Genomic DNA, 16781 nt, shown 5'->3' with positions numbered 1-16781 from the left:
TTCATAGTTGCACACATTCCCACCTGGGATCTGCCCCTCCAGTCTCCTGGCTTTACCAGGGGCTATGTGATACCCGTGCACGGGGACATGGCTGCTCCTCATTTATATATCCTGGGTTTAGAGGTGATCTTCGGCTATTGCTGCCACACTTTCACTTTGGTTATCCTCTGTCTTTTGAAGAAGACGTTTGACAAAATACTCATTTGCTTTTTTGCTGAGAGTTAGATAATATGATCAATATCACTCTCAGAACTGGAAATGGGGATAAACAGCTTTCCAGGCTTTCTCCTAAGTCTGCCTCGCATCACCCAGTGGAACTATTTCTCGATGAATGGTTGTCTCCAAAACCCCACTGGGACTGAGACTTAGGGAAGTCTGTTCACCAAGAAATTGCTCCAGCAAATTGTTTTTACATTTTTATATTCTGAACAGATCAAACGAGTGAGATACAACATGTCGCTTGAGACTTAGAGGTGAAGACTTTTAACAAAGACGATAAGAGCTGATTGGAAATACTTCTTGTCTCAAAATGGTCTTGTTCTCCAAGGTCTGTTCATCCATCTGACTGTCTCCTCACGTCCCTTTTATAACAGAAATATCAATCACCACTTCCCCCTTCTGGCCTCTAGCAGTCGGTGGTGACCTGTCTCCCTGTTCCACTCCCAAGCGGCTCATCATAGAGCAAGGGGTGGGAGGGGGGGGGGGGGACATGAGTGACAGGGCCACGGCCGCTCACTGTTTGTCCGTTTTTTCTTTAAAGTCACAGTATTCCTTTACTAAATTTCTTAATTACATGAGATAATAATATGATCAATAACCGTTAGCATATTATAATAATTTTTTTACATTTTAATTAGGTTTTTAAATAATTCTGTAACTTCCAGTGTTCCTCGTGTATTCAAATCCGGACATTCAATTAAAATGCGATTTCCCCACTTGATGCTGTTCTGACATATTCCTATCGGCAGTGATTTACTTCTCAAAGTTAAAGCATTAAAAAGTAACCGAGAGACAGAATTTTCAGCCATCCCTTTAATTATCCATTTTAATTAGCTAGTTACAGCTGATAACATCTGCTAGAGACCGTTTTTATTTCAGCAGGCAACATTGACTGTTGCCAGCTTTAAATGAGTGGCCTGCCTTCGTCTACACCTGAAATAAAACAGTCTGAAAAACGACTCATTGTAATCAATGCGAAAATGGAAATCTTGACAGTGAGTGAACCATTAATTGTGATTTATGAAGTGGTAAAAACTGTGCCGATCACTTTTTATTGTTGTGAAATTACTTATTTGTCGTGTTTTTTTTTTCTTCCACTTGACAGACATCTGTTAATCAAAGTAATGTTAATGTAATTGTACTATTTCAAATGTAACTGTATCCACAACGCTGAATCAATATACTAATTATCTGTGTTAAATAAGCCCTCACTCCTCGTCTCGCTCCGTCGAATCTCAGGTCACATTTTCAATTTGCCTTAAACCGTCCATTACCATGGCAACCAGAGATGGGCTGCCACATTAATTACTGAGAGAAGATTTCCTGCTTTACTACTTTTCTTGTTCACAAGGCAACCGACCAGTGGAGCTTCTGACTGCAGCCAGTGGAGACGTATTAATTGTTAATTATTAGGAGTTCGAAAGCGATTGTACTTGGTTTGTTAATTTTTTATATATTATAGACAAAGGTCTACATCGGAAAGAAGACAGAACTGGCTTCTGATACAACTTATTTTCTGACTTTTATCTCCCCGAGGAGGAAAAATCAGCTTATTGAGTAATGTGACAAGAGTTTTCAAGTACATAAAGCTTAATTAAAAGGACTCATAACCAAAGACAATAATCAACCAAACAATATAAAGAAGTGGCACATATAAAGTCACACCTTTTCGTTGTGTGTTGTGTGTAGGTCACACACTCTTGAGGCTGATACACGAGGGCTCTATATGCACTCCCTCTTATCTGTATCCACCTGGTCTAATATGCTGCTATCTCCACATAGATAACACAGACTCTTCACTGCCTCTCTCTTTGCTTTATTTAATCCCCCTTTTCTGCTGCTGCTCATGAAAGAGTCCCGCATATATGACCAAAGCACTGTGACACAGCACTAGCTGTTTCTTTCCTCAGCGTTTTTCACTTTGCTAATTTGCAGAATATGAACATTATTTTAGTGGAACACACATTGGGCAGAGCGTCAGCTAAAATGAGTGTCATGAAGGGACCTTGAGGTGGAACTGGTTGTAATTATACATTTCAGAGAGGTTGAACCTAATAATGAGAGTACTCGATGAAGTGTAGTCTTGCTTCCCTCCTGCCTCCTCCTCACTGCTGATTCAGCTCTTTGCACTCGAGGCATTTGAAAACCAGTTTGCCTGCAAGTTAATTTATCATGCATGCAACGCACACACACACACACGCACGCACACACATAGACACACACAAACACAAACGCACGCAAAAAGACAGACACCTACACACACAAACAATGACTAATCACAAACCTGATTCACTTTTTTACTCAATAGTTTAGTCCTTATCCTCTAATCAAGAACATTGCTAATTATTATGAGCAGAAAATTAGCACATCCTGTTGTTTCCTTTCAACTCAAGCATGAATCAACCACACTGCTCTGTTTGGTAATGGGGATTAATAGAAAAATACTCCCTGTGATTATCTCACTATTTATGTTCATTAAACATTGGCTCAATCTCGTGTCTTTGGTTTGCGCCAGTTGGCACTTTTTGGGGAGTTTTCAGCGAGCAGCATGCCCGACTGTCGGGTTGTTCAGGGAGGTTTGTAAGGCGCGAGTGACGCGCCCCATAAAAGCTCTATTGTGCTGCTCTTAAATGCATGTCGGGTCTCAGACGGAGGTCAGGCCCGGCTTAGTGTAGAGGAACAGTATGGGAGTGACCCTCCGCTACTCACACGCATACATACACAAACATTGCATTCTACACAATCAGGCGGGCATATTGTGCACATTATTATGTCCAACCTGATGCATGTCCGCATCCGTCGCTATCGCTATGTGTGTCGATTCCTAAGATATGTTTTCTCAATCTGCTGCAGGGCCTTCTTATGTTTCTAGGGCACCCAATAATATCAGCAACAAGCTTTTTTGTACTATGCAAATATACTTTAAATCTTTTGTTCTATATTGTTTTTATTTCCCTCAAGATTATGTTGTAATTGTGTCACTTTTCTTTGTAATCAAGATATATTAAAGGTGTAGGTCAACTTGCTTGAAATATGTCTGACATATTCTTAATCCAATAATCAGTTAATTTGATTTTCGCGGTGATGCGGTTCATGGCTTTCCATCAATATTATGCTGCCTTTATGGACTGGAAGAAGGATCTGACATATCAGCCTTTTAAACCAGCAACTTTATATGATTAAATTCACAAAATATTATTTTTTTCATAACTATTATAAAAAGGTTGGCTGCTGCTTGGTTGCTAATTGTTCAACTTTGCAGGTTTGAGCACAGGTGGTGCTTTAACCCTCCTGTTGCCTTCGGGTCATTTTGACCCGATTCAATGTTTCACCCTCCTGTTACCTTTATATTTACTAACATATTTTACCCTTTGGGTTACATTTGACGCCAGCAATTAAAACCTCCAGAAAATTATTAGAATTAATATTGTTTTCCAAGTTTAAGTGTGAGGCACTTTATGTTTGTTTGTTGACTACCGAAAGAACACCGACATGAAACATTGAATTAACCCTAAGGCGGCAGGAGGGTGTAATATTGATTCGGGTCAAATTGACCCTAAGGCAACACAAGGGTTAAGAATGCAAAACTTTTTTTTGCTTTAGATGGGTTAAATGCAGAGGTCAACTTTCATTACATTTTGCAGTGTGTGATTGTCTGCTATCATCACTGACGATAAAGATAGAGGTTAAGTGTAAGTCTCCAACTCCTGAGAAATACAGATCATCATACAGTTGATAAAAGGTGCCTCAGATGACCAAAGACAATGACCAATAGTGAGCTTTTAGATCATATGCAATACGTAATGTCTAATTTCAGGGTGCTTTATACCAAAGCCCATTTGACATGTTTCCAAGTAAACAACGTTTTCTAATTTAAATATGTTGTGTGGGAAGTTTGATGTGCAGTCCTATGCCGGGCATTCTCTCCACACCTCTGCTCGTGCATGCATAAGCTTAATTGTTCTTGGTTCTAACAATAAGATTTCCACTTCACCACAGAGGGGGAGAGTTATCTCTGGACAGCTATCGATGTCAAGATGCAGAAACGATATGGAGGCCAGAGTCTGTTTACAAGGAGCTCACATCCGCTGGGGATGGCCCGACATTGGAATGACCTCAGAGAGTGCTGCATTCAGCCTGTCTTACTGCCAGACAAATGCACACACTGGACGATGTGTATAAGCTCAGCCTCGTACACACACACATGCAGCAGGACGATGAAAGAGCTGCACACTGACTGCAAACTCAGTAAAACATGCACCCACATGTGGGAGACTGATGACTGCAGTTGTACAGCATGTGCAGAAGAAACACGTGTGCACACCGGCTGAGCAGCGCACTCTACTGGATCACAATAATTCAGTTAGCTTTCATTGGTTTAGGGCTTTTTGAAATCTCACAGCCATTATGAGCCATAGCCGTTTATAGTAACCTCAACGCTACCGATTGAATTCCAATAGGTTGCATGGTTCACATTTGGCTGCTGAAGCACATCCAGAGGCAGTATATTTAGACCGGCTTACTGCAGGTGCTGCAGCCCAAGATTGAGCATCCTTATAAGAATAACACAACGCCGTAAATCATGGTGTATTGGAAGCTTAAACAAAATAGAGCTTGTGTGTCAATGTTTTCTGGGATGGAGAAAACATTTAATTCAGGGAGATGTGACACTTATGCCCCATTCATTCAAGTGTGCGTGCAGCAATAATTAATTTATTTAAACGGATTACAGCCCAGATTGAGTGCCCATTCATCCAGATCTCACGAATATAATCTGCCTCTAAACATTTCATAGAGATTTATCTCTGAGCCCTCCCGTCGGGTGAGCAATATTTATTCTGTTGTGCTGGAGTCTTAGGCTTTTCCATCAGGGCTGAGAAGGAGTTTATCCGCATCCAGCGGCCTGTCGCAGCTCCTTTTGTGCTCCCCCGCCAACCCTCCGCTGGTCACACCACACTTATTGTTTACTCCCATCACCAGAGCCAGACGGCGTGCTCTGCACCGTGTTACTTTCTTCGAGCAAAATCATAAATAGGCCAAGCTGTTGAGTACAGATGCTGCTGAAAATACACTCGCCGTGTTCCCATTCTCCACCCACAAAATATGTTCCTCTCCACATTGGGATTTTTTGGGGTGATGCAAGTACGATGGCATCCAGCACAAAGACTTACGCAAACAGGCGTGTCAGAGTACACAATATTCCCGTGAATGCACCAGTTTGACCAAGACGATGTTGTGTGATGGTGGCAGCAGCATGTGTCGTGTGTGTGAGAGCTTCCTACTGCACGATGTTCTTTCACTCATCTGTTGAATGTGTTCTCTTGAGTGATGCTAGTGATCACCAGAATCAGTTCCTCACCTACAAACAAACCCCGTAATGGATTCAATTCAATTCAATTCAGTTTATTTGTATCGCCCAATTTCACAAATTACAAATTTGTCTCGGAGTGCTTTACAATCTGTACACATAGACATCCCTGCCCCAAAACCTTGCATCGGATCAGGAAAAACTCCCAAATAACCCTTGTGATGAGTTAAGTTTTAGTGGCAATATGTTGTCATGCACACTATCTATTCCTTTATCTCATCTTGTCGCTGTCTTATGAAGCTGCAGCCGGTGGTGAGAGAAAGTGCACAGAGTTGATCAAATTGAATGATTTTATTAGTCGCTAAGACTAAGCTGCCGTGCAGAGGACCCTGTGTTAGCCGGTCTTTGCGTGCGGGGCCTCGTACAGAATTAGCTACAGGACAGATTTGCACCCTGGACGAGCAGATGCTTTCCCCTAGAGCGCTGTGGAAGCACCACGTGTCACTGAATCTGAGCCGGGTTAAGACGGGTGTCACCCTGAGCTCTCAATGGGATCTAAAGCACCCTGGTGCATCATACAGACACAAAAAAAGACATGACAGAACATCCTCCTTATCTGCTCTCTGAGGTACTTCTGATCTTTATGCTGAGCTCAATTTTATGGCTCACAGTTTACTTTACAACATCACATAAATCACACATAGTGTCCATCCACTCGCAGTAGAACTGACATGGTAACCAGATGTTGGCCTTTGATATCTGCTATTGCCATTACTACAGGCAGACAGTAATTATGTCATGTGATCTTCCGCCTGCAGGAGAGTGAATACTTCCTTATTAGACTTAGCTTTGACCTGATGATGGAAATGTTATGCAAGATATCCACGTAGATTAATGTTCTTCTGGCTTTTTGCAGAGTCTGCTTCATATTAGGGGAGTTGGTGGAAATGTTAGCAAACATATTTGTTCCAGTTCATTGGACCATCATCATGATTGTGTTTGCGAGTTATTGGGCTGTATAAACACTGGCATTGGGATCTATAGAAATAAAAATGGGATCTTAAAATTGCAGAGGTGCTCACTGTTGAATTCACAAAGCCTCATATATTGCTTTTATCGCTGTGCTGGTTTATATTATTTTCTGTTTCCCTCTCGCAGCACCACTGAATGCTGGATAATATTAAAATAATGTTGGACATGATAACATGTTTTACAACCTTCTTCCTTGTTCTTTTACAGACTGCACTGAGGAGACGAGGAAGCAGGGAAACATTTAAAGACAAGAAGTCTGTGATTCAGGTAAGAATTATTTTCAAAATATTATTCATGCCATTTCCTTTTATGCCTTTGCTACAGGCATACAAAAGTATACCTTTGTTGGTACTCTATATTGTTCTTAGTGTCAACAAATCCTAAAAAAACAACAATAATAATAAGTGCTGGCTGTGTAGCTAAACCTATAGACATATACAGGACTGTCTCAGAAAATTAGAATATTGTGATAAAGTTCTTTATTTTCTGTAATGCAATTAAAAAAATATTAAATATTAAAAGAATAAAAGGCTTGCAATATTTCAGTTGATTTGTAATGAATCCAGAATGCATGACATTTTTGTTTTTTTAATTGCATTACAGAAAATAAAGAACTTTATCACAATATTCTAATTTTCTGAGACAGTCCTGTATATATATATACCACACTGTTGTGCAGGTTACACGTTCCATTACTATGAAAACTCTGGTTTACTGTATTTTTACACAATCTCAGATAAACCGTTTTGCTAAAAATTCAACAGAGCATCACATGCAGATTAATCCACTGCTGAAAATAGTCCCCAACAAATGCACTAGTTATTCCTTTACAGTGCAACAATGAGAAAAGTATAAAGTATGACCAATGTTATCCCTTCAATTCTTTAAATTGTGACATCCTCGCCCCTATCACCCTGCTAGGAGGACAGTGCAGACCTCAGGTGCCAGCTGCAGTTTGCCAAAGAAGAGTCTGGCCTGATGAGAAAAAAGATGGCGAAGCTCGGTCGAGAGAAGGACGAACTGGAGCAGGAGCTGCAGAAGTACAAGTCGGTTTACGGGGACCTGGACAGTCCCTTTTCTCTGGCCGAGTGCCCTGGTGGGGGTCCTCACACCACTCGAGAGGCTGAGCTGCGTTTACGGCTCAAGCTGGTGGAGGAAGAGGCGAACATCCTGGGCCGAAAGATTGTGGAGCTGGAAGTGGAGAACCGCAGCCTGCGGGCAGAAAACGAAGACATCCGCTGTCAGTATGAAAGAGACTGCTTTGGGCGGGAACCGTTCTCCAGCATGCCCTCGTCGCCGTACGGCGGCGACGCGCTGGATTCGGCAAGTGAGCTACGGCGCCATCTGCAATTCGTGGAGGAGGAGGCTGAGCTGCTGCGCCGCTCCATCTCGGAGATCGAGGACCACAACAGGCAGCTGACATCTGAACTTAATCACTTCAAGTTCGGCCCCAGCAGCAGCTCTGTTGGCGAGGAGGGAAGTGAGGGAGGCTTATTTAAACCTGGTAATGGGGGGAACGGCAACAGCTCCAGCGGTGGAATGATGATGGAGGAACTTAAATCAGCCAGAATGCAGATCAATGAGCTGAGTGGAAAAGTGATGAAGCTGCAGTACGAAAACAGAGTCCTTGTGTCCAATGTCCAGCGCTGTGACCTGGCTGCACATCTGGGCCTGCGCACCGGCAGCCCTCGAGACAGCGACGCCGAGAGCGACGCAGGCCGCCGAGAAGCAGCAGAGGAAGAGGAGGCAGGGCGTCTTCTTCTCCTCCACCCCAAGAGAGAGGGGCCCATTGGCGGCGAGAGTGACTCCGAAGATCTGTTTGAGAAAACCGCAACCACCTCAGGGTTCGGAAGCATCAAACCCTCCGATGGCAGCGAGCTCAGCGCCAATGAACTGGCCAGCCGCAGGAGAGAAGAACGCGAGTCCTTCACCAACGTGAAACGTGAGGCGGATAGGCTTGGGAAGACGGTGGACCGTCTGATCACAGACACAGACAGTCTGATCTTTGAGGGCCGGCTGCAGGTGACGACAGGAGAGAGTCTGGAAGGAGGGGAGGCGTCTGGATCCAAACCAGACACCCAAGGCCTGGACACCATCAACACTCGCATGAAGGCTTTCCGCACTGAGCTACACATCTTCATGGAGAAGCTGGACTATGTGGGGGAGGTGCTGAGAGAAAGGACAGACGATCTGTCACCCATGCCAAACCTCACAGAGTCCAGCAGCTTCCTGTCCACAGTCACCTCCATGTCCCGTGACTCTCCCATTGGCACCTTTGGAAGAGACCTGGTTACAGACTTCCAGGTAAGTTCAAGGGGTCGACTTCTTGTGGCTTTTATTGCTGTTTTAAATGTGACATCCCTCAGTACGTTACGAGATTTTCTTTCCGTGGCTGCTTGGTTCTTTTGCATAAAGAGAAATGACAATATATCAATAATTAAGGACAAGGCCTGTTAGCGATAATGAGGAAAAGGTCAGTATTGTATATTATGCAAACATCTTCCTTTTAAAATCTTGAAGACAAACATTGGTTTGCATCCAACCTCAAAAGCAACCCACTTCCAAACAATATCATGGAGATGAGACAATATTATATATATATCGTATTTATAGTGTGTATATATATATATATATATATAGTCTATATTAGTCTGCAAAATACTGTCAAATAGCAGACATCCACAAGAAATGTGAGAATTCATTTAGGTTTCATTTGAATGGTCCTAAGTGTGCAGTCATTAGTCATTAGTCCACCATTCAAGGCCAAAATAAACAAAATGAGATCCTCAGTCAGCACTGTGTGCAATAGCACGGCTCTAATTAAAGAGAGTGGCAGTGCCATACATCTTTAGCAGGACAAACTATCCACAGCCATGCCTGTCAATGGGAACCTCATTAAGTTGTAGGCCAACATAGCTTTTAGGGTAGGTTCGGATTCTTTCAAGTCTATTTTATTACAATATGTATATGCCAGTATGAATGTTACGAGTTATAGGTCGGTAGAGTGAAAACCCACAAACTTCGTTCCGTGCAAAAAAAGCTCATCAGACTGTATTTGCAGGTGTTAAGGGGTACGACTGCATATGGGAAAACAAGTTGTATAAAGATGTGCGTGTCTCCAGGGGGAGCTGTGTGAAGTCTGGTGAGCTTGGTTGGTGCAGAAGACTACAAGTTAGAAAATGTCTTGGTGTGGAGATAGAAAGAAGTGAGAGGACCAGATCTCTGTCGCTCCTTATCTCTGCTTCAGGCTCGAGACGACACTAGCCGCTACGAGCTAACGCTTAAGTTGCTTTGTTGGTAATGTAGGCGCCAGGTGGAGGAAGAACGTATAGAATTTAAAAAAAGATGAGGGATCTCTTCTGTTTTTTTATTTTTTTATTTACCTTTTATCGCAATGTTATGTTACAGGAGAACTATTTTAATGTCAGATGAAGCTAGGAGCCTATTAGGCTTTCAAAGATGTCTGACTTCATCTGGCTGACTTAGGCTCACATCCAACCTGGATAAACTTAAGAATGTCTTTTTGTACCGAGTGAGAACTGTGGATTTTGTTCCCCATTGCTTCCTGTCCAGAGATGTCGCTTGTCAAATGGGAACCCCGGTGTCCTAAAGCAAGGAATTAGGGAGGGCAGACTCCTCCCGTGGAACAGAAGCTTTCTCTGGATGTTCAGCATGAATACTGACCGTAAAATGTGGGCCTCATGATTCATTGTTTGGGTTTTAAACAGGAGTTATCAGAGTCGTCACCACAGAGATAGGCCTATCTGGCTTGTACGATGACGCTTTTTGATTCTCATTTGTTGGCTTTTCCTCTCACTGTGAAGCCAAAATTCACCAAGCGTTGGATTAGAGAGAGAATTTGATTAGAGAGAAAGTGAAATGGGATGACAGCATCATGAGTCTGATGAGGTTTGATAGACTTGAAACATCCGAACCTTTCATTTAAAGCCCCAATTGAGAGACTCTTGAGACGTGCAGTGCCAGAACAGGGAGAATTAGCAGCGCCCCCGCTCCGACATGAGCCACCCAGCTCGACCACACTGGCATTACCGCCGTCCCTCCTCCGAACCACCATCGCTTTCCGCTGCTGCCACATTCACATCTGTATCTCCATGCACATCCTCATAGCCAGCAGCCCCGCCTGCCTCCTTTTCCCTGCACTCACTGTCTGCAGCTGCCCTGCTTCCAGTCCGCCAGGGCATATGGGAGGGTGCTTAGGAGGGTGCTTGAGAGGGTGCTTGAGAGGGTACTTGAGAGGGTACTTGATATGAATGGAGTACCAAAGAAGTTATGGCAGCTTCTTTTATTTGGCTTAATTTAAAGCTTCTCCTGACATAGTGAACTATTGCATGCATGATGAAGTTAGGTATTTGTTCTCTCCACAGCCTCGCTCCACCATGCTATCATTAGTGTGACTCATTATGACGCACAAATGGTTTGCACCACAGATTATCACACACACACGCACACGTGGGATTGGTTACTCCACGGTGTTGCCAAGGAGACGAACCATAAAAATGTGTGCACTCTCAAATAACCTCTGTTGAAGAAAAAAAAAAAAGAGTTGCATGGCGCTGCAGTGCGAGTTGCCTGTGGAAGAACCTCGCTGGCTGTCATCCTGCTTTCTGTTCTTGTTTTTTTGCAGCTTAGTGGAAGTCAACATATCAACACACTGTGTACTCTTCCAACGTAGGTTCAGTGTCTCTGTGCTGCATCATCAGGCAGACATCTTGGGTGTTTCCAATCAGCCAGGCTGTCATATTGGAATAAAACAAATGTCTCAAGAAACCAATCCGCTTTGTAGCGATAACAGAGTGAAGCCTTCTCCATATTGACTCCGTCCAATGATTCGTTTCTGCTTTGGTCCTTTGCCTGTTCGGCTCTCTGGCTAGTCTGGATGAAGCTGGGTGGTTTGGTCGAAGCTAACCACCGTACTAACAACTCCCACTTGGTCAAAGCAATCGGCCCATTGAAGATAAAACAGAGCTGTAGAGCAGTTTACAGTGTAGTGGATGAAGAGCAAAGATAGAGGAGGTCAATTTATCCCATGAACAGATTGTAATATGTACAGAAGATTAACGAGAGAAAATAAATTGAGATGTTTTCAAAAAAAATTCTCAAAGATTTCTTGTAAGTATGACTTTCTTATCTCGCAATTATAAGCTGTGGATCTTGAGCTAACCAGAGTATCCTGCAGTTGCAATCGTTATTCGGTTCAGTGCCCAGATCATCAGGTAAAATTAGTATCTTTTAATTCTGAGATCTTTACCAGACAATGATACAAGTATAGATATGAGATGATGAGTTTCTCTTAAGTCAAATCTGTTTAACTTGCATTCAAGACTTTATTAGTGTTGGAAAACTCATCGCATAATTAAAAGACGCTGATCGTGAGGAAACCAAAGAATCGTCTCTACTTTTTACAAGATTTAGGGTTTGGGATTAATTAATTTCACTTTATTTTTCATTATTTTATTATACTATTAATATATTGTGAAAGTAATTATCTAATATCTTCCTAGATAATAATGAGATAAACAAATTATGAATACGTGATCATAGTTTAAAGAGGTGGAAGTCATAATTGAGCGAATATGTCTGAATGCTGCACACTTAAGTGGATCGCTATTTGGCACAGCAGCGTCAAGTTCCTGCTAAATAAGACAAATACAAAATCGAGAATGGCCCGGTCTTAAACCTTGACTTAGGCCTCAGATATCTCCAGTGTGTATTTTAAATGCTGTGCTCAATGTGCTCAAGATGCAACTTCCCTTAGCCGACTGCTTCTTCCACACACGCGGCTGTGCACAGGCATGTGCTGGACACCTTAAGCCTGCTAGCTCTCGCTCTGCAGTTTGCCGTGGTATCTCTCCGCCGTTGGTTTGGACTCATGTATCCCTCATTGCATGCGCTTCATAACAAGTGTTTTGCATTCTTCCCCCCAACCCCCCCGATTACCTCCCTTTGTTCCTCTTTGTGTTCCCGCCAGATGTTTCAGCCCATCATTTTGTTCATCCTCATTCTTGTTCTCTTCTCTTCTCTATCGTTCGCCGTCATCTTTAAGTTGGTCTTTCTCTTTGCGCTTTTCTTCGTACTCTAGTCCGTTTGTGTTTCTCCGCGCCGTGTAGTCATATCATTTTCCCCATTCCGCTTATATACTTTACCCATTTTTCTCTTTTTTGTTTTGTTTATCCTCCCGTCGGCCCGTTTGTTGCCTCCTGTCTGTTTTGTCCACAATCCACCTCACACATCTCCCCTGTTGCCACCACTACCTGCTCCCCCCGGATCCTGCACCTGTCCCCCCCCCCCCATCCCTCTAACCCCCCACACCCACTTTCCACCCCCTTCCTTCCCCTTCCCTACCCCACGTCACTCACAGTCCGGTCAGAGGGAGGAGCTGGAGTGGCGTCTAGGACAGGAGCGAGGCGTGGAGCCCCAGAGCCAGGGTTGGGGCCCGGCCCAGAGCAGGGGAGCCACGGGACTCACTAGGTACCACAGGCCCCTGGCTTTAAGGGCAGAGGTCAGTGCCTCCTCCCTCCTCCATCTCCCTTTACACCTGTGGGACTGAGTTGACACTGGCTCCACACAAACATTGACTCTATCTTTGTTATCATTTCGAGTGACTCAAACACAAATGGTTTCTTCTCTGTGGAGGAACAAGTCCTTTCTTTCCAGCGGTGAAATGTTGTGCAATACAGCTCTGGCAGAGCCTGGAGACGCCCCGAAAGCATGTTATTTTTTCTTTAATTAAATGTTTTATACAACAAGCAAATATATGAAGGAAAATAATCTAATCAAGCTTTAACTAAATGCATTTTGAAAACTGTCACATCATGGACACACCTACAATAAAAATATTGGATATATTGCTGCAGAATGAAGATTATTATACGGTAAATACATTATTTTGGGGTTTGTTTTGGGAATATCTGCTAGTCTGAGAAGCAGTTAAAAACTGGAAAATATCTGATTACTTCACCAAAGATTAAAAAGCATTTCTACTTTTCTTCTATGGATCTACATTTAAAGTACATTCTGATTTCTGAAGATGATGTGTGTCTCATTAGGAGCCTCCTCAAATCCCTACCAACATTCCCCTGGACATATTTTGTGAAAGGTTTTAAAGAAACACATACAAGGCAGGTAGCACTCCAGAGGCGTACTTAAATTATAGTGCATTTCTTCCTCCATGTGTTTTTCGATTGCATGTTGTGCTTTAAAAAAATATAGATATATATCTGCTGGTCGACAGCTTTGTTGCCCTCTATAACCGTGTGAGACAGTATATCGACTTGTTCGGCGTATGAATGCACTCAGTGTATCACGGCTGAGTCTGCACTCTGTCGTGAAGCCCTCTGGCATCGCTTCATCACCACCAGCTTCATGGCTCAGCAGATTAAATGTATGCAGTTTACACAGAAGAGTCACGGGACACACTACATCAAAGAGTCAAGTGGAGGCGTTACTTCGCCTCCGATCTGTTAAACCCTTCAGTGACTCGACTTTTCAATAAACCGGCTCGACGCTGGGATTCATAATTCGCTGCCTCATGCTTGCGTTGATTGACAAATGTCCCCGCTGTTACGCAATGCAGAGTCCTGGCAGCGCCGATGTTACTGTAACAGTTACAGTTCTTCCCTTTGCTTTCTGCCGCAGTGTAATCTGTGAGGCGGAATGAATGAAGGTGAGAGCGGTTTAAGTCTGGCAGGAATAGCGCCGCACTGTCGGCCGGTGTGATTTGCATTTGACATGGGGGTGACGGGGTCATCCAGGGTCAGTACACACTGACCAGCTCAACTTACTGTTGGAGAGTACAGTAAACGCCCCACTCGGATCGGAGGAAAAAAAGCACTTAGGAAAACAAATTGTCAAAGTCTGCACTGTTTTTTCTTCTTAAGAGGACAGACGGGGAAGTCTTGTAAAGGAGTTGAAGAATCATTACATTCAAAACCATAAACATAAGCATCTCATTTCCCTATGAGCATTTATTCACCTGTCGGGAGGTCACGAGGTTTAGTAACGGGCGGTGGGGGGGTTGTGTCGAACTATTTCCTTGTGTGACTTCCTGGTGTCTCCAGTTAAGAAGTCTTTTTTACTTGAGAGGTGCTGCTAGACAGATTTTTGTTTTGAATCAAAGTGTCTTGCTTCGCTAAGCTAACTGCCCGCCCGTTAGCAGAGACACATGAGAACGACATAGATCGACCCTTTTCAAAAGTGTCAAACTATACTCCTTTGAGATTTATATACTTTCATTTGAGGTTTGATCAAAAAGCTTTAAAGTTGCTAGATGAAGACATTTTTTAAGTCCAGATTGAAAATGTGCAGCATTAAATTATAATCACTTTCTGGGATGCTGTAGAAGAAGGTATAATGGTGGGTTTCCAACTCATTTGAGGTTTTTCAGTGTTGCTCAGTGAGTTTTAGAAATCCTAGAGAACCAATATAATCAAGCGTCATCAGCTCATACACAAAAACGTATAAATCGGTTTGACTATCAAACGCAGCCTTACCGAGAGGCAAGCAGAACCATCGTGAGATCTCGATATGTGATGTCATTTCTCCAAAGTGTTTTTAAAGTTACTGTGTGCTGTGCTGTTGTGGGTTCAGATCCGGGACACGCCTGCTTCTGACATCCAGCTTCATCTGGATCATGAGCAGAGGCTGAGAGCGGAGGAACAGGAGGCCGTCGGTCCTCTTCCTCAGGTACAGCAATGCAGGCCGTCACGCTGCGTTTGAGCGCGAGCGCTCCGGGGTCACACGTCACTTGTTCTGCTATCTGAGTTTACACATGATTTTAATTTAGTGTCTCCAGTGGGGAGGAAAGGAAGTATTGCTTTAATATCCATGCCTGCATTTGGTTTTAGACTTGGATGTCAGATGGATGTTACACTCTCTTCATTATGTCACATGCAATTTACACAAAGTCCCTCTTTTGTACTTAAAAAATATCCTTTTAATCAAAGTTGAAAAAAAGAAAATGAATGGTATGTAGAAGTATAGGTGTGCAAACGTTTTGTTATTTTAAGAACGCAAAATCATAAGGAAGGCAAGTTTGTTCGTATAACACATTTCAACAAGGCAATTGAAAGTGCTTGACATAAAACCATTAAAAGCATCAAAAAATAATAGAAACAAGATTTAAAAACCATTAAGAACCTTCATTGAAACTTTAAAAACAGCTAAAAAGCAAGAAATAGAATAAAAGTTGCAGTGCAGTTAGAGAAATACAATGAGATGCAGAAGTTGGTTGATATCCTTGAATCTTGTTTAATTAAAGGCAACAGCAAACAAAGAAGTCTTCAATCTGGATTTAAAGGAGCTGAAGTTCTCAGCACCTTGTTCTTCCTCTTACATTTTTTTTGGGGGGTTGGACAAAAAAATACTATTTCCTGACGAACAATTATCATACATTATAATTATTATTTAACCAATAGACCTACTGAAACATTGTATGAGGTTGCATATCCATGTTATGGATATAAATTACTTGATGCTTGTGTCACTCATTTCCCATTATTATCTGAGTTTTATGAAAGTTTTGAATGAAACCTTTATTCTCAATGTGAAGCGCTTCTTTCTTCTGGTCCCTTCGGCAGCAGGACGACGAGCGCCTGCGTCTGGAGGCCCAACGTGGAGGTCTGGAGCTGCAGGGCCTTCAGACCCATGAAGTGCCCTGGCCTCAGGAGAGAGCCGCGCTGCAACAAGAGGTCCGCCTCTTCAGACGCAACACCATCATCTGCTACATGAAGCTCAGGTGGATCCTCATGCACTGGAGGCTCGGCCGCCCGGACGACTCCGGAGAGGAAACGGGGGACACGGAGGTGAGTCAGAGGTTCCAAAGGTTGGAGGCACATTTAGGTATTTCAAATGTTTCCCAGCATCTTTTCTCACTGATTGATCGTCTGGTTATTTGTTCGCCCGGCGACTCCATTCGTTGTTCAGTTTGTTAATTCAGCGGTCGATCACTTTCCACTCATCTTCTTGTATTACCGGTTGATTACACTCGTAAATTATGAGATTCATGTTTTGCTGTTTTTCGTGAATGTTCACATGATAATAATTCCTAGTTCTGCACTGCAGCTCCCCAGACACCACAGAGCAGTTTGGCTCTGTCTTTTTTTTATTAAGCAGCAAAGTTCACCCCGGAGGGGTCCACCACGTCTAAGACTGGCTCTGTCTTTTTAAAGCTTTTTTTATCTGGATTTTCTTTGTGCATCAGTTT

At 43.0% G+C, this 16781-nt stretch overlaps 1 protein-coding gene across 5 annotated transcripts in view; it reads left to right on the top strand.

Annotated features, from left to right (window-relative positions):
* The window catches only part of LOC130197819 (microtubule cross-linking factor 1), a 52118-nt gene that overhangs the window by 17168 nt on the left and 18169 nt on the right, over positions 1–16781 (top strand). For 2 of the 5 annotated variants that reach the window (XM_056420734.1, XM_056420738.1), the window contains exons 4-8: positions 6767–6826; positions 7481–8863; positions 12939–13079; positions 15167–15262; positions 16156–16380. In XM_056420734.1, coding sequence (XP_056276709.1) covers positions 6767–6826; positions 7481–8863; positions 12939–13079; positions 15167–15262; positions 16156–16380 — 1905 coding nt within the window. Of the gene's footprint in view, positions 1–6766; positions 6827–7480; positions 8864–12938; positions 13080–15136; positions 15263–16155; positions 16381–16781 lie in introns of all 5 variants that reach the window. The other 3 variants (XM_056420735.1, XM_056420737.1, XM_056420736.1) reach the window with 3 other exon arrangements.

The sequence above is a fragment of the Pseudoliparis swirei genome, chromosome 8 (genome assembly GCF_029220125.1).
Source record: "Pseudoliparis swirei isolate HS2019 ecotype Mariana Trench chromosome 8, NWPU_hadal_v1, whole genome shotgun sequence".
Classification (NCBI taxonomy): Eukaryota; Metazoa; Chordata; class Actinopteri; order Perciformes; family Liparidae; genus Pseudoliparis; species Pseudoliparis swirei.
This window is presented reverse-complemented; position numbering and strand designations above follow the sequence as displayed.